The sequence below is a fragment of the Engraulis encrasicolus genome, chromosome 19 (genome assembly GCF_034702125.1).
Source record: "Engraulis encrasicolus isolate BLACKSEA-1 chromosome 19, IST_EnEncr_1.0, whole genome shotgun sequence".
In the NCBI taxonomy this organism is placed as follows: domain Eukaryota; kingdom Metazoa; phylum Chordata; class Actinopteri; order Clupeiformes; family Engraulidae; genus Engraulis; species Engraulis encrasicolus.
Genome location: NC_085875.1, coordinates 36072876 through 36093847, shown reverse-complemented (window position 1 = coordinate 36093847; position 20972 = coordinate 36072876). Strand labels below are relative to the sequence as shown.

At 43.8% G+C, this 20972-nt stretch overlaps 1 protein-coding gene across 2 annotated transcripts in view; it reads right to left on the bottom strand.

The window, feature by feature from the left end:
• ahi1 (Abelson helper integration site 1) overlaps positions 1-20972 on the bottom strand; it is a 28367-nt gene that overhangs the window by 4531 nt on the left and 2864 nt on the right. For both annotated transcript variants that reach the window (XM_063184262.1, XM_063184263.1), the window contains exons 6-24: positions 19679-19794; positions 16282-16468; positions 14590-14782; positions 13499-13594; positions 12965-13150; positions 12137-12286; positions 10928-11060; positions 9820-9943; positions 8484-8713; positions 8091-8197; positions 7842-7960; positions 6594-6724; positions 5877-6017; positions 5138-5310; positions 3824-3869; positions 3561-3598; positions 3021-3138; positions 2606-2664; positions 2183-2248 (exon numbers count right to left, since the gene is read on the bottom strand). In XM_063184262.1, coding sequence (XP_063040332.1) covers positions 2183-2248; positions 2606-2664; positions 3021-3138; positions 3561-3598; positions 3824-3869; positions 5138-5310; positions 5877-6017; positions 6594-6724; positions 7842-7960; positions 8091-8197; positions 8484-8713; positions 9820-9943; positions 10928-11060; positions 12137-12286; positions 12965-13150; positions 13499-13594; positions 14590-14782; positions 16282-16468; positions 19679-19794 — 2413 coding nt within the window. The remainder of the gene's footprint in view (positions 1-2182; positions 2249-2605; positions 2665-3020; positions 3139-3560; positions 3599-3823; positions 3870-5137; positions 5311-5876; positions 6018-6593; positions 6725-7841; positions 7961-8090; positions 8198-8483; positions 8714-9819; positions 9944-10927; positions 11061-12136; positions 12287-12964; positions 13151-13498; positions 13595-14589; positions 14783-16281; positions 16469-19678; positions 19795-20972) is intronic.

The window sequence follows — 20972 nt, the reverse complement described above, 5'->3', positions numbered from 1 at the left end:
GATGCCTCTGTGTATATCTAGTCCTGTCTTTGTGTTTGTCCTTGTCGGATCGTCTGCCTACCTGGCTCCTGTGTTCCTGTGTATCTGTGTTCCTGTGTCTCTCTGTTCCGGTTTGTCTGCGTTCCTGACCTCCTCCGATATCCTGCACCTGATCCCGACCCATACCCGAACCCGAACCTGATCTGCCTGACTTCCCGATCTCAACCTGGACCCGCCTGACATCCTCTGCTCTCCTGCCCCAGTAAACCTGATCTGCCTTCTGCCTTTTGACTACGCTTTCCGAAATTTCCCTGAATGGTACTTCTGTCTTTTAATTTGCCTGTTGTGTGTGTGTTCCCCTCCCCCAGGACTTCTGGCAGCTCCAAAGGACGCGTCTCTGCCACTGGGGGACACACACACAGGTCCCTGGGCACCCGGACTCCATCACTCACAATTCCCCAAAAACCTTAAAATAAAAGCACGAAACGTGACGCAACTGGGTCCTCATTTTTCCATCCGTGACAACTTTAAGTGAACCGAACTCAGTAAAGTGGACCAAAAGGCAAACCAACAGAACAAGAATTCTACAAAGAAGATGAGTGTCTTGGTATTCCTCAAATTTCAAAATCAACCAAGCCTGTCACCAAAGAGCACCATCTTTACTAGGAACTAGTAGTTCCAGGAAGCACTCCAACTGGACTTGATTCTGAAGAATTCAGTTTATTACAAGAAGGACCAGGTGCTCTTTCTTGTCCCTTTCGGCTTTCATGGGATGTTAGTCGTGTTTTTGGTCACATCCGGTTCTCTTAAAGTTGCACCGTGTAATATTTTTTGTTGTTTATTTCCAGAATTCCTGCTGCCCATTCACAAATGTCACCTTTTTCATGAATACTTACCACCACCACCATCTAAGTTTTCATTATGACTGGGAAAATTGCACTTTTCATACATGAAAAGGGGGACCTTCTCCATGGTCCGCCATTTTGAATTTCCAGAAATAGACATTTTTACCTGCAAAACTTACTGTACTTTAGTTATACAGTACTGGTAAATATTGGTTTATTATTTAGTAAATATTCTTGAAAAGGTCAAATTTGGTAATAGGCAGCACAGTTTCAATGAGCAGCATAGTTGCAGTACCCATTCTGGCCACATTCTACACAGTGCACCTTTAAGTAATTACACCTAGTCACAGGTGGAACGTGTCAGGACTCTTTAGCGAACCGTACTGATGCCACGCCAACAAAGGTCTGTACGGTTCATTTCCGAGGGGTCTGGTTAGGTTTCACATATGCACAGCAAATCACAGTCACAATTCTGAGTTCGCTTAAAATGGCTATAAAGGGCCGTACACACACGTCGCTGCTATTTACTCGCTACTTGCTCACTCGCCTACTTGCCACTCGCTCTGGGTGATTTTGTTTACTGGTTGTCATGGTTCCCGCTGTCCGCGCCAATAACGTCCGTACGAAACAAAATGTAGACCTACGCTGTTTAACGTTGATCGTGTGCTGTGCACAACCATGCATATGAGCCTTTGATGGTGTACACTGTATTGGATGTATTTTCCTCAACACTTCAAAGTGTGATTGCGTGCAGAAGTTGGGTGGTCAGAACACCACAGGGGCAACGTCACCTGTCAATAATCTGTATCCTGCATTCCAATTGGTTACTCGCTTAACTCGCGTCGCTCGAAGATAAAATAAGTTTATCTCGGAACCCGCCCACATCGCATCGCTTGTACTCTCCTCGCCTACTCGCCAGCGAGACTCGCTGGAACACGTAGACATTCTATTGACTTCATCCGCTGAGCGAGTAACTAGCAGCGACGTGTGTGTACGGCCCTTAAGGAACCAAGTGAAGAGTTCAGATGCTAAACCCCCTAACTCCATTTCTGAAGACTTGCACTTCAATATTTTTAGGGAACCCCGTTGTTGGTTTGGTTTACATTCATGTACTTGATAATACATATAAATATTTAAATTGCATAAATAAAATAAAAAATATGCAATTTTGATAGATTTGTGTTACATAAAAAATAATTATGAAATGTTTCTGAAAAGGCACTTAGGGGTTTTTGCATCTGAACTCTTCAAGTGTGAAAATGCCCTTTACACCACCACAGGGTGAACGTAAAGAGCAATGTCAGCGAATATGGACTGCACTTTATCAGTAATCTAATGATCTGATGGTGAAGGCCTACCGTTTGATTGACAGGGACATTTGCGTCTACCGACACGTTTGATGAGTCAGGATATTCAGAGCTCCCCTGAGGACAGAACAAAAAGGCCGTCTTATTTTCTCTGCTCTGCGGTATCCATTAAAATGCCTTGGCTTGAAGTGGCTGTTAGAGCAACTAGCACAAAGACTTCCACGCTAAAATAAAGTGTTTGTGATTGAATTACGCCTCTGCTAGAATGGTAGAGAAAGACAACTATGAAAGGTTATAACAGACACCACAAATACGTTGGATTGAAAACCAGAACTACAAACTGAAACTAGTACAGTACATTGTACACATCAACAAGTTTGCAGCCCAGACAGAAGAACACATAAACATGCAGAGTAAAAAGACAAGGTTTTAGCGGTAGAATTGCAGATCCTCTGAGGAAGGCTTTTCACTTACCCTGGTGAGCATCAGAGATGGACTGTGTCTATGGCTGGAGCCCACTGGACTGAACCCCCCTGCAAACAGCAACAGAAACATTAAATACAACATTAACAGGTATCCTTTCAGAGATGTTTGCTTTGATTGTTTGCTTGCTTGCTCACTGAGAAAATCTTAATAAATTAACAATGAATTACATAAAATCAATCAATCAATCAATCAATCAATGGAATGGAGTGATGTGTGAGTAGTATGCGCAGGACCGCACAACTTTGGCTGGGCCCAGGACAAAGTCATCTTAAAGGGCCCCCCATCCAATACATACAACGTAATGAGAACTCAATTCTGGGCCCCCTCTGTCCCTGGGCCCGGGACAGCGGTCTCCCTTTGTCCCCCCTGTCAGCTTCCCTGAGTATGCGTGTCATGTACTCACTGCCTTGTGTGGCGATGGTCGCATGTGGCAACAGTTGGGTGGCTAGTTGACCAGTGATCTGCAGCTGGGAGTGAGGCGAGAGGAGGGCAGGAGAGGGGAGCGACGCAGACAGCCCCACCTGCGACACGACACAACACAACACAACACAACACAGCTCACACGCCAACACTTAATTACTCCATACACTCTTCTGGTTCAAGTTATTTTTGAGGGCACATAAAGAGCGCAAATGGTTGCCGTTGACAGTACATATTTACATTACATTACATTACACTTAGCTGACACTTTTATCCAAAGTGACTTGCAATTATTTACATGGTATTGGCTACAGTTCCTGGAGCAATGTGGATTAGATGCCTTGCTCAAGGGCAGTTCAACCAAGGATGGACGTATAGGGAGAGGTATGGGTGGGATTCAAACCTGCAACCTTCTGATCTTAAGACTACCTCCCTCCCTAACCATATTAGGGCACGGCTGCCCACACAGTAGTGTGATAAGTAGTGACAGACAGTAGCATGATAACAGATAAGTGACACTTACCTCTTGGTTGAGACTCCTCCCCAGGTGTGACAGCCCTCCTGTAGAGCCAAAAGGAAATACGGTACAAGGCAAAAAATATGAAAACCAAACCATTTCCTGAACTTCATAGCCCCCTGGCATTTTTCACGACCCAACAAGAATAAGGCGAGGGACAATTCTACAACAAGCACTCGACAAAATGGTTTGCTATATTTCCTTAAAGACTGAAGTTACTGAAATGTTACTTCAGACCGTGTTCCTGTGTGGTCAGGTGCTACTCATACCTTGATTGTACTGGAGGTCTGCTCTAGCTGTGCTTCGATACGGCTCCTGTACAGATGACATGAGAAAACAATTAGGCAAATATAATAACCATATACGATTTTCAGAGGACATGTGTCATTATGTTTAAATGGCCCTTGTGAAGCCATACCAGAGACGGTTTAGGTAGGAGGAGACATGTCAATGGTGTAAGCGTCCATAGAAATTAACGGTGAAAATTCGTAACGCAAATATGGCGTCTACCCGCACATCTTCCGCCTTTCTGGTAAAAAGAGCCAATGTGCCTGCTGAGCTGTGATGCCATTGATCCAATCATCTGGCTGCATCGGCGCACGCGAAATGTTGCGCATGCTCAGTTGTGAAAAGCCGTTGCTCTCGTGCCGTTATGGAACTACTGCGCCTGCAGTGAGAAATGTGAGAAAAGTGGCTTAAAAAGCTTTATTTTGACTCTGATGACACAACCAAGTAGTCTAGATTGATCAGTTTTTCACGGTGGTTTCAACCTTATGTTTTTCACAACCGCTGGGTTCCCTCCCGTCCTATACACAGTTTCCCCATTTATTTTTCCCATTGACTCTCAGATCTGGTCTCACTAATCGCGAAATAGCAACCCGAAAGGCGTCAACAAGATGGCGTCGTAGTGACGTAACTTATACAGGAAGAACTTTGGCCATACCCTCACTGATTTTTTTTTTTTTGTGGGGGAAATTGCTATACAACGTTGTGGAAAACATTTGGTTCGCAGCAATGTAGGGGACATGCAGGTGAGTAATTTGTCTACTGTATTTATGTGTATTATGTTTATGTTTGATGTCCTGCAGGTGTAAAATTGGCTGAGGCCACATCTGGTAAAATGCATGGAATGGCAGCATTTACAGTATGTACATACAGGGCTCTAACCCCTTAATGCGCGCCGTACCTCCTGAGGCACGCTGTAATAGACATTGAAATGTAACTACCATAGCAATACAATACTATGACACAACACAAGCCCTTTAGTAATGCACCACGACTTGGTCATTACCATACTGGTAACAATGAATTTATAAAGCCGCGCCTTAAGGGGCTAAATTAACTTTTTTCATCACCAGCTAAAATGGCTAGAAGATGTTTATCTTACTAGCCAAACACACATTCACTAATGAGTTGAAGTGGCTAGTAAATTGGTCTTTTCTACCAGCCAAACAGAAATTTCACCAGCATTTGGCCCGTGTACATGGTCCCTAACAAAAATTGAATTGAACTGAACTGAATTGAATATACAGTATATGCATTTTTTTTGTGTGTGTGTGTACATGGTGTTGATGAAGCCGTACCCTGACAGAGTCCAGAGTAGCCTGTAAGCGCTGCAGCTTAAGCGAGACTCGTGCGGCGCTTGCGAAGCGGTCCATGGCAGAGGCGTTGGGGTCCTGGAACGCGGCCAGGGTGTGGCTGTCTGCCGGGCCAGTTTTGGTCAGAGCCTTCATGTTCTCCACCTCTAACTGGGCCACTGCACAACAACCACAAACAAAACAGGGAAAGGTCCAGAGAGCTATTTAGCTATTTCTGACACATTTACATCGTATTTCACAATGTTCATCCATATACAGTACATGGTCCCCTTCAAATAAATCATCTCCATTTCCATAAGAAAAGGGAATGGATGGGGGGCACTGTTGTGCACACACATATGGGCTTGCATGATATGGGAACCCAGGTTCGAGTCCAGCCTGGCTCATGTCCTAAGTCTGGCCCATTTCACCCTCTTCCACTCTCTTCCAGTCATACTCTAAACTGTCCTATCAGCAATTAAGACATAAAATGCCCTAAAATAAAAAAAGAAAGAAAAGGGAATGGAGTGTGACGGAGGTGTTCCCGCATGGTTATTCCCCCTCGGGATGGGAGGCACAAGTACGAGCGCGCTGAACTGAAGGGCCGGTCCGATAGCCCAATGCGACCGCACTGTATTGAGGCTTCGGGAGGGAGGTTTACTAACGCTCCACGTCACACCCTGCTAGTTGGCCTCCGATACAGGAGCACGTCTTGGTTAGGTAGCAGGGTGCATTGGGCACTTACCTTTGTGGTCGTACAGGTATACGTGGATGGGCTGGCTTTGGCCATAGGCACAGAAGGCCACCATGTTCTCCAGAGGATGGAAAACAGCCGTCCTCAGTGCAGTGGGGTAACAGAGCTCTGAGTACACAGCCACCTGGTCCCCTGTACATACACGCACACACAGAAGCCATTTACTTCAGGTTATTGTACATAATTACCTCCGCCAAGCAGGTAATGTTTTGGGTCGTGTTGGTTTGTTTGTTTGTTTGTCTATTTGTCTGTCCATCTGTCTGTTTGTCAGCAGGATTACTCAAAAACTCATGAACGGATTTGAATGCAACTGTGTGGAGTTGTTGAAAATGAACCAAAGGAACAAGCGATTCAATTTTGGTGGTGATCCGGATCACGAAACGGAACCAGGACTTTTTAAGATTCTTCACCATTGCTAGCCTACAAATCTAGACGCCCCTAGTGACTGCAAATTGAATTGCAGGATAGAATGACTTTTGACATTACAGTTTTTAACTCTACAAAAAGGCTTAAAATAAAAATATGTGAAACATAGTCAAATGTTCTATCCAACAGCTTCCTTGGGGGACCCGGTTTCTCGAAGGCATTGTTGCTAACCACTTAGCAACTTAGTGGGCTGTCAATGCGAAATTGCATTGCATCCAAGTAAGTTGCTAACTTAGTTAGCAACGATGCTGTCGAGAAACACAGCCCAGTCTGCCCTCTCACCAGTCTCTGCGTTCCAGACGTAGGCCAGTCCGTCCTCGCTGCCGGAGAAGATGAAGCTGCCGCAGGGCGTCAGGGTGCTCTGGATCCGCTCCCGGTAGTTGGTGGCACCAGTGAACTTCTTTACAGCCAATCTACAGGCAGAGGTGTCAAAAGTCAAAGTACATTTGTGGTGTAATTACAACACTAGCCCATGATATAGCTGTTACACCATTTACTCCATTGTACCTAATGAGGTGGATACTGCGTTGTTACTGAAAAACACTAAAAACCTAACAAAACCCACAAAAAAATGTATGCAACCAGCGCAAAGGTAGCCGATCGCAAGACAAGTACACAGGTTTACTGGTTATTTAAATAAGTTAACTGTGTTGGACGGAAGTTTCTTTTTTACTTTTACTTTTGAAACCTATGTCTATATGGCGGAAGAACCATAGAGGCCACAATAAATTTATACTGTTTCACTCATGATGTGTTTACATCATATCCCAGACTGCATACGGATGTACTATAACAGATGTTACTGTTTGTGAAAAGAAAAGTGGGGATTATTAACTAGTGGTGTCAACTAAAATCGATTCAGCGATGCAATGCAATGCGGGGCATGGGCGATCCAATTCAATGTGGCAAGTTCCAGAATCAATGCGGCAATTTTTTTCCGTTTCAATTACTTCCGTTGATATTTTGGGAGCAAATGAATGTTAAATTAAATAAAACAACTTCAAAGCATTGAAAACTGCAAGACTTATACAGAAAACAGCCAATAAATTGTTGCTCAGTATCTGACTACTTGTATTGCCTCATCATGACTGATGAAACCTTTGCTTTGCTTTCAGTAGAAATGTAATGCATTGCAATGCATTGTAGAATCGAATCGGATTGAGTCGAATCGAATCGAAAAGCTACCTCCCGAATCGGAATCGAATCGAATCGAATTGTGAGGACAGTGCCAATGCACACCACTAATTATTACTACTCCTTCACAGCCAGTCTGAAGGGCAGAAGAACCACAGAGGCAAAACGAACAGATTTACACAGAATATCACTCGTGGTCTTCAGTTACACCATGTCAAAAACTTGCCGATTGAATTGTGCTGCAACACTGAGATGAATGAAAATACTCTATTGGATTCCCCAATAGCATTGGTGGAGGAGGAGAGAACAATTGAATATATAGTGAATATAGTAAAATGATGAATCAAAAGCACATCTAGTGAATCAATGATTTAGTCTGAGCCATTTAATACATACAGTCTTAAATCCATAATGCGAATGGTGCTGTCTTTGGTTTGGATGAGAAGTCGGCGCCCGTTGGGATGAACTTCCAGACAGTTGATGGGAACCCCATCTAGGTCAGCCTCTCTGATCTCCTATAGAACAAATAAATAAGATAAAAAATACTGTATACAAAATAGAGTTACTCTAAGCATTAAAACGGAGAGCTTAATGTCAGTCCATAATTCAATCACTGAAGTTCCATTAGCATAGCAACAGACTCACCCTCTCAATCTTCCATAGGCGAGTTGGATTCTGGCTGGAGCGTTCGTCAACAGTTACATTCCACTCTATGATCATGCCAGCGTTGTCCCCGGAAAACATTCGGGAGCCTGAAGCATCCAATTTCAGAGATAACATACCTTCATCAACACAGTTTTATTTTGCCAAGACTAATGTATTGGATGTATGGCAGTGAATGACAACTTTTATGAGGAGTTTAAGAGTGTATCGTCACACCGGTGTGACGGGAAGGTTTGGGCAGTGAAAGTTCTATAGAATTCTGGGCGCCCTACAATACAATTTGGAGTTTTAGAATCTTGCATTGTTATAGAACACATTGTTTTTATAGAATGTTCAAAAACGCACACTAGAGAAGGTGTAAAGCCACTTGAGTACCTTCTTGGTCAAAGCATAGGCAATTGACGAAAGCCTTGTGACCATTCAACTCTTTCAGGAGATGACCGTTGACATCGTCCACGTCCACGTCCCAGACCCTGAGGACGCAGTCAAAGCCCCCGGTCACCACCAGGTGCTGTGCAGAGGGGTGGAGCTGGGCGCAGTAGAGGAAGGAGGGGTGGGGCAGGATCTTCTGAGCCAGACTATGGAGCCTGTCTACATCCCACATCCTGAAACACAGACAGCACAGGTGATTGGCTGGGGATAAAAGGAGACGACGGCACTGCGGATTGGCCAACCTCCACACTGGAGGGATCATGACAGGTCAGAAAAAACAAGTCCAACAGGCGGACAAAGATGCGTCCGTCTATGCAGAGGGGCCCTGGGAGCTCCAGGTCAATAACTCAACTCTGCCACATTGTGGACACAGGAGGAAATTACAATTGAAAGAATGCGTTTCAGATGGACAGACCGACAGACGGACATAACCTCTTATAGAGATGCTAGGACGCATCTAAAAACATAGTGGCCCCTTATGCCGTGTACAGACCAAAAGCGAATGGAGCGAACGAAGCGACGGAAGTCATTATTTCTCTATGGAGGGCACGCGACCTGCGCTACCAAAGCGAATTCGCCAGTAGCGAAGCTTCTTGCGCGACCAGAGCGAATTTTGAAGATTAAACTAAATCTAATCGCAGGCGAATTCGCTCTGACGCTGATCAGCGACAACCAATCGGAACGTTCATATCCCCGAATGTCCCAGGCTGTCAAGCCAGAGCCGTTATGTGATTAGCTGAATCAAACATGTCAATGCTGCGTCTCGAGCGAATACAGCGTATTCAAGGCGAAACTTCTTCTGCTACCCACGCTACCAGGCAGCGTAGTTCGCTCTTGGTCTGGACACGGCATTAGTGTGTGTCAGCGCTTGTAAGATCAGCATACACACGTGCAGGGACGGATTAATGCAGAGGCTAGATTATGGCTGCAGCCTAGGGCCCGCCACCTGCCAAGGAGCCCCCGATTTAATTGGCCAAAAGTGAAAAACTGCAGAATTGTGACAAGATGCAATATTGAACATTTTATCTGAGTACAGATGGTCGACGTGTTAGCCTTAATTCCAAGTTCCTAATTATGACACTGTCTATGTAAATGTGCTGTGAAATTTGCCTTCTGGGGAGGCCCACAGCAACCTGTAGCCTAGGGGCCCCAGGCCATCTTAATCCGGGCCTGCACATGTATATGCTATTCTTTACTCAAGTGAGCGTACATGGCATGTTGCAAAACTGCATTGTAATAGATAATCTGTGTGAGTAGGTAGGTACAAGCAGGACCATACCTGACAGTTCCATCAGAGGACGTTGAAAGCAGACAGCTGTCATCTTTAGACCACCAAAGATCATACACCAGGCTCAGGTGGCCATTGAAGGAAGCAAGGACTTTGCCAGAGGGGATTTCATACACTAACAGACACAAAATGAACACAACCTTTTTAGAAGACAAGCAATCGCAGACAATAACTGATTTAGCAGTCTGATTAATACGACACTGAAGAAGGGTAAGACCGAAACGTCGACTGGGCAATAAAACATACAACTTGGAGTGCCGTCCTGTTCTCTTTATTTTCTCTTTTATTAAGAGGGCCAATTAAATGAGAACATCATCGCCTCTGAAGCTATTCTTGCCATCCAAATGCAAAAATAGCTTGGAGCTGCCCCCCACCTGTGCCTTAGAATCTGTGATCGTGAGCAGATTTATATCCAAAATATTCTTTTTTTTTGCCATAAGTCTTTTCATAAACTCTTGGCTGCCCACAGCACATCTATGCTTGGGGGACAAAAACTGGGTTCAGTGGCCAACATAGGCTCAAATAATTTCTAAGACAACTTAAATGCCTCTTTTCTACAGCCAGTTTTCTGGTAGGACTACAACTCGACACAGCGCGACTCAGCCGTCACTTTTTGCTTTATGATTGAGCTGTGCCGTGCCTATTTGAAAAGCAAAAAGTGGCGGCCAAGTCGCAGTGTGTGGAGCTTTTATGCCTACCAGAAAGCTGACAGTGGAAAAGAGACATATGACAAACACAGTGGGGGGGGCAAAATGCCCCTGAAAGATAAATTACAGAAGGAGATGAAAGTGTGTTTGCACTGGGGTTTGATGATATCAGAAATCAGTAACGACCACTGTCCCATTTTTGTCCAAAAGTAAGCATTGAGGGGGGCGCTGTGGCACAGCATGCTAAGCCCCGCACATATGGGCTTACGTGCCCAGGGGCACACAGGTTCGAATCCGGCCTGGGTCATTTCCCAACCCTACCCCATCTCTATCTCCACACTCACTTCCTGTCAGTCTTCGCTGTCCTATCTGAAATAGCCCATAAACATATCTGGAAAAAAAAAAGACGCATCGTCCAAATAAAACTCCAGCCAGGCATGTAGCATGCTGACCTATGACGGGGAAGGCGTCCTTGTCTACGCAGGCGGCTGCCAGCATGAGGCCGTGGTGGGAGAAGCGCAGGGTGAAGCAGCCCATCTGGCCCCCGCGGAACGCCAGCAGCGGCTTGTTGGGAATCCGGCACACCTACCACAACACACATTACATTACAAAACATAGGAGATACGCACTCCGCGCTTCTAAATCAACAATCCGGTGCAACCAGAGCAGGACTAACACATAAGCAAAAAGGGAAAGAAATCTGGTGCCACACGGATGTCTATTTTCTGTAATTTATTTTTTAGTGCAGTGAGACTAACTCACTAAATTACACATTACATTACATTACATTACATTACCTACCGCAACACACATTACATTACATTACATTACATTACATTACATTACATTTAGCTGAAACTTTTTATCCAAAGTGACTTACAGTTATTTAGGTACAGGGATATTGGTTACAGTCCCTGGAGCAATGTGGGGTTAGGTGCCTTGCTTGCTCAAGGGCACTTGAGCCATGGATGCTGGTGAGGGCGGGATCTGAACCTGCAACCCTCTGATCTAAAGAGCAGCGCTTTAACCATTGAGCCATGGCTGCCCCAAACACAATATGGATACGGAGACAGGCACTGTTCAAATACGTAGAGATACTGTGCTATGTGTGCTGGTGCAGGAAAAGCCACCGTCAAAAAATCCACAGTTCAGGCAAACGAGCAGGGCTGCAATTGGCACTTGAATTTGGCTTTGATCTTTTATCGCTTTTAGCAGTAACTCCCATGAAATATGTCCACGTCCCTAATTGGACGTCAACAGTTCAAATGGACTGAATATTATTGCTACATTACTTAACATTTGGCAAATGTTTTTGTCCAAGGCGACTTACTAAGCATGCATCACTTGCAAATACAAAGTGCAGAAGAAGTATACAAAACAAGAAACAAATGCCAAGTAGGGTTAGTTTAAAAAAATAAATAATTTAAACTGTGTTCAATGTATAAATGGGTTCACCACGTTTATAAACACAATGGAGGGGCAAGACACCCACATGCAGTCAACCACATGAACTAATTGTTTGACAGACAGCGGTTTCCAACAATCAAAGGTTGAGTTATGCGAAGCCAGGGTCGCGCAGCCAGGGGAAAACAAAAATGTAGAACCCATGTATTGTTTAAGTGTTTGTTTTGCTAAAGGCTTGAGATGAGGTGAGGCCTCACCTGTCCAGGTAGGCGGTTCCACCTGATGATGCTGCGCTTGGTGTCCATCTGGCTGTTGGTCCTCCTCATCACCTCGCTGTTCAGCTCGCTGTAGGAGGTGGTGCCCCTCTCCTGCTGCAACGCCATCATGGACCGCATACTGGGGTCCACCTGTGGCATGACACACACACGCAACGCACACATACACACACACATACAACGCACACACACATACGAACACTTCATTAATGTCCAGAAGCCTTTTCTCACCAATGTTTTTTTGCTTTGATTCCAGTTGTTTTCAATACCGCCCTGCACAACAGCAAAGAACTGTGCTGCACATGTGTCCATTACCACTCAGGTCTTATTGCCAACATCTATACAGTCGTTGTTTTCTAAACTTCACTTAAGATCCTTGGAAAAAACTATGATATTCACTTGTGGATGTGCATTGTAATAACAAGACGGCTGCCACCCTAAAATTTTAAGACCCAGGCTCGAATCTGGTTTGGGTCATTTTCACAATCACAACCCTTCCCATCTCTCTCTCTCACCTGTTTAGAGTAGAGAGTAGAGTAGAGTATCATTTATTGATCCCAGTAGCATACATACAAATATAAATACAAATATATTAAGCATGTATAGCTCACTCTTACATACATACAGCCCTCTCTCTCACTCTCTCTCACACACACACACACCCACACAATTATAAAGTGTTCACAGTGTCACGTGTGCCTTAGCTGAGCGGCTGAGCGGTTTCCTTCACCTTTACCATTCTGTCTGAATAAAGGCTAAAAGGCACCAAAACAATAAAAAAGACTAACATCTACTACATCTATGACGTACATGATCGGGGAGCTTGAGGCCTTTGACGGTGATGTAGAGGGTGGAGGCGTATCTGGTGCGGGGGAACTTGCGCCACCACTCCACCACCTCGATGGTGTTGGGCATCTTCTTGGCTCTGGGCGGCACGCAGTAGAGCTGCAGTCTCAGTCTGCTGTCCACGTTCAAGATCCCATTGGTGCCTACAAGCTGGTCGTGGGAAATACATGGTAACAATATTTAATGGTTCAATATTACATTAGATGAACCACATTAGGTACAGTGTAATAACCAGTGTAACAATATTTACTACCATGAAATACCAGTGTAATACCATGTAGCAACCATAACCCTAACCCTAACCCTATATGTAAGTACAAAATTAGTATGGCGTTACACTGGTATTACATGGCATTAAATATTGTATACACTGGTTATTACACTGTACCTAATGTGGTAGATCCACTGTAATAGTGAACCATTAAAATAAAGTATAACCAAGTACACAAACATTTGTAAATACATTTGGCTTGATATATACACTAATAAAACAAGTACCTTCAGGAAAGCCCAAGCAATCTTTCGAAATCCTCGTTCATGGGGGTCAGCCCTGGCATGAACTCTTGCCTCTTCCATACTCATGAAGTCCAAGATCTGAAACACATGAAACAGCGCACCTCATGTAGAAGCTTAGAAATGTTTACAGTATTCAACTTAATTTACTCTGTTACACTCCAGAGAGTCCAGTCCAGAAGGAGGGGGATACAAATAACCAAGTAATACTGCACAGATGCCACACCTTGTGAAGTGAAGCAAAAGCACAACTGGGAAACTCCAACTCCCATTGTCATTGTGACACAGCACTCCACAGCACACAAGTGAACACTGCACACAACAAAATTGGGCAGCCCCCAATGGCGGCCAAGAGGGAGCAGTGCGATGGGATGGTACCATGCTCAGGGTACCTCAGTCATGGAGGGGGATGGGAGAGAGCACTGGTTAATCACTCACCCCACCAACCTGGCGGGTCGGGAGTCGAACCAGCAATCTTTGGGTTACAAGTCTGACGCCCTAACCACTTACCCATGACCAGAGCCATACTGAGGGAGAGTTACGCAAATGGAGAACCAGGAAAGAAATTGCAGCCCCGCCTTTCAACGAGATCTAGGTTGTGCCTAAAGCGGTTGTCTTTCCATAGACTCAACATAGAACCACCACATAAAAAGCCAAAAATAAGGACTAACGAACTATACTGCGGGGTAATCACCACAAATATGTAAACTATCAACTGTCTCGGTAATGATAATCACAACAGTTTTACCATCTGTGATGTTTATCTGAAGTTATTACTACGAATAGCGAGTCTTGTCATATTCCCTGCATTGCATCGCATTGCATTTGCTGTGTGCTACGCCCACTTCTAGGCACTAACATTCGCAACGCTAAGCAGTTCAGAGACGCTAAAACAGCTAATTTTGCTAATGCGGAAGTCGGCCCTAGGACACAGTGGAGATTGCCCAACTCTCCCTCTGTATGGCTCTGCCCATGACTTAGCGAGTACTCCTCCGTAACATTAATGGTGCTCGTGCCTGGCTCCCTACAAGCCCTGGCCAAAATAACACCTCCAAAAAACATCAAATGTAGGCTACCTCAAAAAACAGAATGACCCTGGGCGTTTCCTCCTCTTCCTGGAGGAGGTAGCCAAAGCGCTCGTTGAAGACGATCTGCTCCTCCCACTCGGGCACGGTGGACTTGCGCTTCTTGAAGTCAAAGGGCTGCGTCATGATGGGCAGGATGTGGTCGACACTGTCCCGCTCGTAGAAGGACGAGACCGGCCGGTGGCTGTTGATGTTAGAGTAGGAAGAAATCACATGGAAGAAACATTACAGATTAATTTACATGGGAGCAATGCCTGCTATGGTGCTGCATTCAACAGGCGGGCATGCCAAAATGAAGCCGTCATGACAACATACAGGCACAAACATGAGAATATTTACATGCACTGTAGTATCTCAAATGTAAAGTACTGGCAATATAAATATGTCTTGTTCAAACATTAGCCTGGGAAATCCCATGCTGCTTTGAACAATCGTTCCGACCTGAAAGACAGCATGGAGTCTACCTTCAGCGATGGTCAGATCATTATCCCGGTCTCTCTCCAATCAGAGAGCAGGGAGGCGTGGAAAGGCGATGACTTCAGTTTGTTTGAATAGATATAACTGACACAATTGGATAAGGCTACATATGCCAAATGAAACACAATCATAACGCCCAATAAACAGCCGTCGTCAATCGTAAATCACACACCCCCTACAGAATTTACAGTAGGCAGGTCTCCACCTCACCTCACTTGTGAATAGGTCTGGCGATAATCAGGCAACTAAAATTGCATGTGTGCAGGCAAATAATGTGGTCAGAATGGTCAGTATTTGAGATTAAGGTGTTTACATGTCTAAATTCACACACCAGACCCTGGCATCACATTACCCCTATCCTCTATCAATTACACTGGCTTCCTATCCATTCACGTATCCATTTCAAAATTCTCCTCCTTGTATACAAGGCCCAGCACAACCTTGCACCCTCCTACATCACAAGTCTCCTCACCCCATACAATCCCACCCGCACACTACGCTCCACTGACTCACTCCTCCTTACAGTTCCCTCCACACACCTGCGCACCATGGGCGACAGGGCATTTAGTGTTGTTGGCCCCAAACTTTGGAATTCACTCCCACTGTCTCTTCGTCAGTGTTCCACACTATCTACTTTTAAATCCAAGCTGAAGACACACCTTTTCATTTCTGCTTTTCAACTTCACTGACAGGCACTTCCACTTTATTTTAATTATTAGTTTATTTTTAATTTTACATATATATTTTTTTTCTTTCCCTCATTTTTATTTTATTTTCAAATGCATTCTACTTCTTTTTCTTACTTGAAAACATTTATCTTTATTGCACTTTTATTTCTATTTTATTTTTGCATTTTAATTACTCTCCTATTGTTAATTCACTGAAGCTTTGTTTTACTTTCCCTACTGTTATGTATTTGTTTTGATTGTAAAGTGTCCTTGGGTATCTTGAAAGGCGCTCAAAAATAAAATGTATTATTATTATTATTAAATTCCTTTCGCTAACTACATTAGCTACTTTGCTGCTTGCGATGCAACTTCCCATCAGCAACTACCCAAGTTGCTAACTGGCTAGCAACTACGCTTTCGAGAAACATACCCCTGATTGATCAGAAACTGGTGTATCTTTCATGGACATCAGGATATTACGCAAGTATCCCAGCACCTTGCCCGAGTCCAGTATCATTGTTACAGAAGAGAGACTTACGCATCCTCCTTCTTCACATACTGGTTGGTGATTTCATCCACCACATGGACCTTGACCATAGGGTGGGACACTAGCAGATCTGTCTTTAGCCTGTCAGATCGGTGGATGTACACTCCCAACACCAAGCTGTCATCAAACAAAGGTCGTCCAGGGAGGTCTAGCTCCGTCTGGCTCTCCTCAGTCAGAACTGGAAGAATGAATAACATCATTTCAGTCTGGACACTCATTACAGACAGCAAATATGTAAAAATATTTTTGTTTAGCCAAATGTGGCCTGCGTAAGTTAATACCGTAATATTTTTCAAGGTTATTAATGACTATGCCACTCTCATTTATTAGGGTGAGACAACCCAACCACCAGACACTTGATATATTTCAACGGCATGGCAGTCATTCTCTACACATCTCTTTACAGTAGGGTCATTTCACGTGAAATCAGACACTTTGGGACCCGACCGACCCGGATTTCAATCATACTTGGTGTGCCTTTTCAGTAGCAAGGTAGCACCCCAGAACTGCATTGGTTTGAATCTGACATTAATATTAAGGGAGAAACAGACTAGGAAAGGTTCACATGTGAGGGTAGGACACTATACATTCAGCCTTGAATATATCAGTCAGTGTTAGTCACAAAAAGATGCCTGTGGTGTTGTTTGAAAGCTCTTTTCTGGCTCTACATATTACACAATCACCTTGGAATACAACTACTCTCAGAATATGAATTATGATAAATTGAAAAATAAAAAATTGAATATCTAAAAAACTCATATTTTAAAATGGCCAGTTCCTTGTCCAAACGTAGCCGGCAATGTCATGAGCAGCACCTAAAATGCTGGTGTTCGGTTTGTTATTCATTTCAGAGAGAATTTGACTCACAAATATGGCATCATACAGACCACTTACTAATAATATGGTAATACCATAGTAGCATCACATGACAAAACAAAAATGGTCAGTGTCCATGGTCCCAGGTTTCAGAAACTAAGGCAGATGTCAATTTATACACACCAAATGATGATATGTGAATGTTTGAACATTCCTTCTCTGTGTACCTGTGCCATCTTCCCTTTACCATACTTTAAAGAGATAATCAATGGCTACACTCTCATTTTGTACTCTACCAGTGCATTTGAAGCAGCAGCTGTGTCTTTTGTAGATAATGTATAAGTACGTCCCGTTGCAGTTACAGGTTCCACTACCAGAAGCACATCCTGATGATCCATGACAATCTGGTCTGAAGGGAAAAGTGAAGGATGGAGATGGCCCATGAGGATGCAGGAAGTTCAGTTTCACCTCTCCGGTGCTCGGCATACATTCCTCAGCACATGCTAGCCACCAGTTGCCATCATATACAGCTACAACATACCCTTTGATGCTTGAAAATGTAACACATTCCTTTACTGAGCTCACTCTTTTCAACTCTGCCTTCTCTGAATGCTGAAAATGGCCTAACTTCCACTGTGTCCATTGACAATGGGCAGAAGCTGTGTAGTTTTTGAGTACCTGGAATAGTTCTTGCAGATTCAAACCTTTTCAACAGGTTCTCAGCTTCATGATGGTACATCCCTGTTGTGGCAAACTGGCAATGGATGTTCTTGACATTATCCTTGACTGACTCCCTTGAACCAGGAACGTTTTTAAAACTATAGTTTTGTAATTCAAGATGCAATTCAATCATTTCACTGGAACAACCAGTGCAGGCCACAATCCATCCATTTGTATGCTACTACCAAGATCAGTTGAAACTGGGAAAAAAAATCTGTTTTGTTGTTATTTCAGACTGCAACATTCATGATACAATTGCTGTACATCTGTTTCAGAAGCTCCTAATTCAGTTCCTCAGTGACACTTCATCAATGACAGACCGTCCAAAGAAGATCCTATATTTTTTCTGATGGCTGTGCTGTACAATATAAGAACCTTAAAAACACAACAAATTTGTGCCACCACGAGGCAGATTTTCACATACCTGCAGAGTGGCACTTTTTTTTCCACATCACATGGCAAAGGTCCATGTGATGGCGTTGGAGGGACAGTTAAATGGCTTGCTGCACGAGCAAGTCTGCAACGTCCTATTGACAATTAAATTGTAACGCCATACCAACTGTTTGAATTTGTCAAGGATAATGTCAAGAACATCCATTGCCAGTTTGCCACAACAGAGATGATCATGAAGCTGAGAACCTGTTGAAAGGGTTTGAATCTGCAAGAACTATTCCAGGTACTCAAAAACTACACAGCTTCTGCCCATTGTCAATGGACACAGTGGAAGTTAGGCCATTTTCAGCATTCCAGAGAAGGCAGAGTTGAAAGAGTGAGCCCAGTAAAGGAATGTGTTACATTTTCAAGCATCAAAGGGTATGTTGTAGCTGTATATGATGGCAACTGGTGGCTAGCATGTGCTGAGGAATGTATGCCGAGCACTGGAGAGGTGAAACTGAACTTCCTGCATCCTCATGGGCCATCTCCATCCTTCACTTTTCCCTTCAGACCAGATAGACTTGTCATGGATCATCAGGATGTGCTTCTGGTAGTGGAACCTGTAACTGCAACGGGACGTACTTATACATTATCTACAAAAGACACAGCTGCTGCTTCAAATGCACTGGTAGAGTACAAAATGAGAGTGTAGCCATTGATTATCTCTTTAAAGTATGGTAAAGGGAAGATGGCACAGGTACACAGAGAAGGAATGTTCAAACATTCACATATCATCATTTGGTGTGTATAAATTGACATCTGCCTTAGTTTCTGAAACCTGGGACCATGGCCACTGACCATTTTTGTTTTGTTTTTGTTTTGTCATGTGATGCTACTATGGTATTACCATATTATTAGTAAGTGGTCTGTATGATGCCATATTTTGTGAGTCAAATTCTCTCTGAAATGAATAACAAACCGAAACACCAGCATTTCAGGTGCTGCTCATGACATTGCCGGCTACGTTTGGACAAGGAACTGGCCATTTTAAAATATGAGTTTTTTAGATATTCAATTTTTTTTTGTCAATTTATCATAATTCATATTCTGAGAGTAGTTGTATTCCAAGGTGATTGTGTAATATGTAGAGCCAGAAAAGAGCTTTCAAACAACACCACAGGCATCTTTTTGTGACTAACACTGACTGATATATTCAAGGCTGAATGTATAGTGTCCTACCCTCACATGTGAACCTTTCCTAGTCTGTTTCTCCCTTAATATTAATGTCAGATTCAAACCAATGCAGTTCTGGGGTGCTACCTTGCTACTGAAAAGGCACACCAAGTATGATTGAAATCCGGGTCGGTCGGGTCCCAAAGTGTCTGATTTCACGTGAAATGACCCAGTATGTTTGTTGACCATCTATGCATTTTTGTTTAGTCTGCTTGTCATTAGACCATTCTGTTTTCTTTTCTACCTTCTTTTTTCTTCTTCTTTTTCTTCCCTTTGGGCTTGAGGGATTCAGCGTCGACCTCGGTACCTTCCTCCTGATCATAGTACCTGTTCCTCTCCTGGGCCTCTTCCTGTAGCACACTGGTCATAGGAGGATACAAAGATTCACCACCGCAATTTTATGACACAGAACATTTTTAACAGCATTTACGGGCAGTCTGTAAATGGTCAGAGAACAATTTGAAACAGGCCAAGAGTAACACTATCAGCATCATTAAGTCTTGAAGTTAAAAAAAAACCCTTTCAGATCACTACAGATGTTACATTCATCCATACACACTTATGATTCAGTTTGCGGTCTGCATTTCTGTGACACAATACAAATTAAAAACACTACACTCCCAGATAATATTTTTCCTTATTAAATTCCATATTGTATAATAAATTGCAAAAAGCCATCCAGGGTGGCATCAGTTGAGCGGAGTTGATCAACAGAGCTATTAGCCAGCTCAGTGAAGTGGTGCAGAGCAGGGCTGGCCTGGGGGAGAAGTAGGGACCGGGCACTTTTGGATTTAAGGGGCCCCACATAATAAGCGGCGCAGAAGTGAATCACCAGTGGGCCCCGCACCCTTTACATTTCTGAAAATAGGGGACTATGAGGGTGCGGGGCCCACCAGGAAATGCCCGCTATGCCAGATGGCCAGTCCAGCCCTGGCTGCAGAGCACAGATGGACGACAGTGTGCAGTGTGTTGCTAAAGGAGGTGACTGACAATCACTCCTGCTGGCCTCCATCTCCAGGGTAACAGTTCTGCAGCTTGATTGTTCCGTGTCAAAACCCAGTGATTGCCCTGGAGGCCTTGGGGTTGGAGCAGGCCAGGTGAAGTGGCTGGCGATCTTTCCCTCTGGGTTTCAGCTAGGTGCTTTGGTAACACTTTCTATGAAGCCCATATCTATAGCGCATTATGAGTGCATTTATAACAACTTATAATGCGCATCATAATTAATCATTGTGTGCATCATGACAGTTATAATGTTATAAGCCCCTTCACTGTTTATAACCATCCACGATCACTCAAAATACCCTAAGATTTATAATGCATTACAAGCTTTATAGTTATTCATGACTGTTGATATACTCCATCTTGAAGCATTATGAGTGTAGTCATAATGCACTATGATTATGATGCACATAAGTTGCTATAACTGTGCTCATAATACGCTATTGATATGGGCTTCATAGAAAGTGTTACCGGTGCTTTTTATTGTGGTCGGCCATCGCAGCTTAATTGTAGCCCCACCCCACATCTTCAGAACGCTC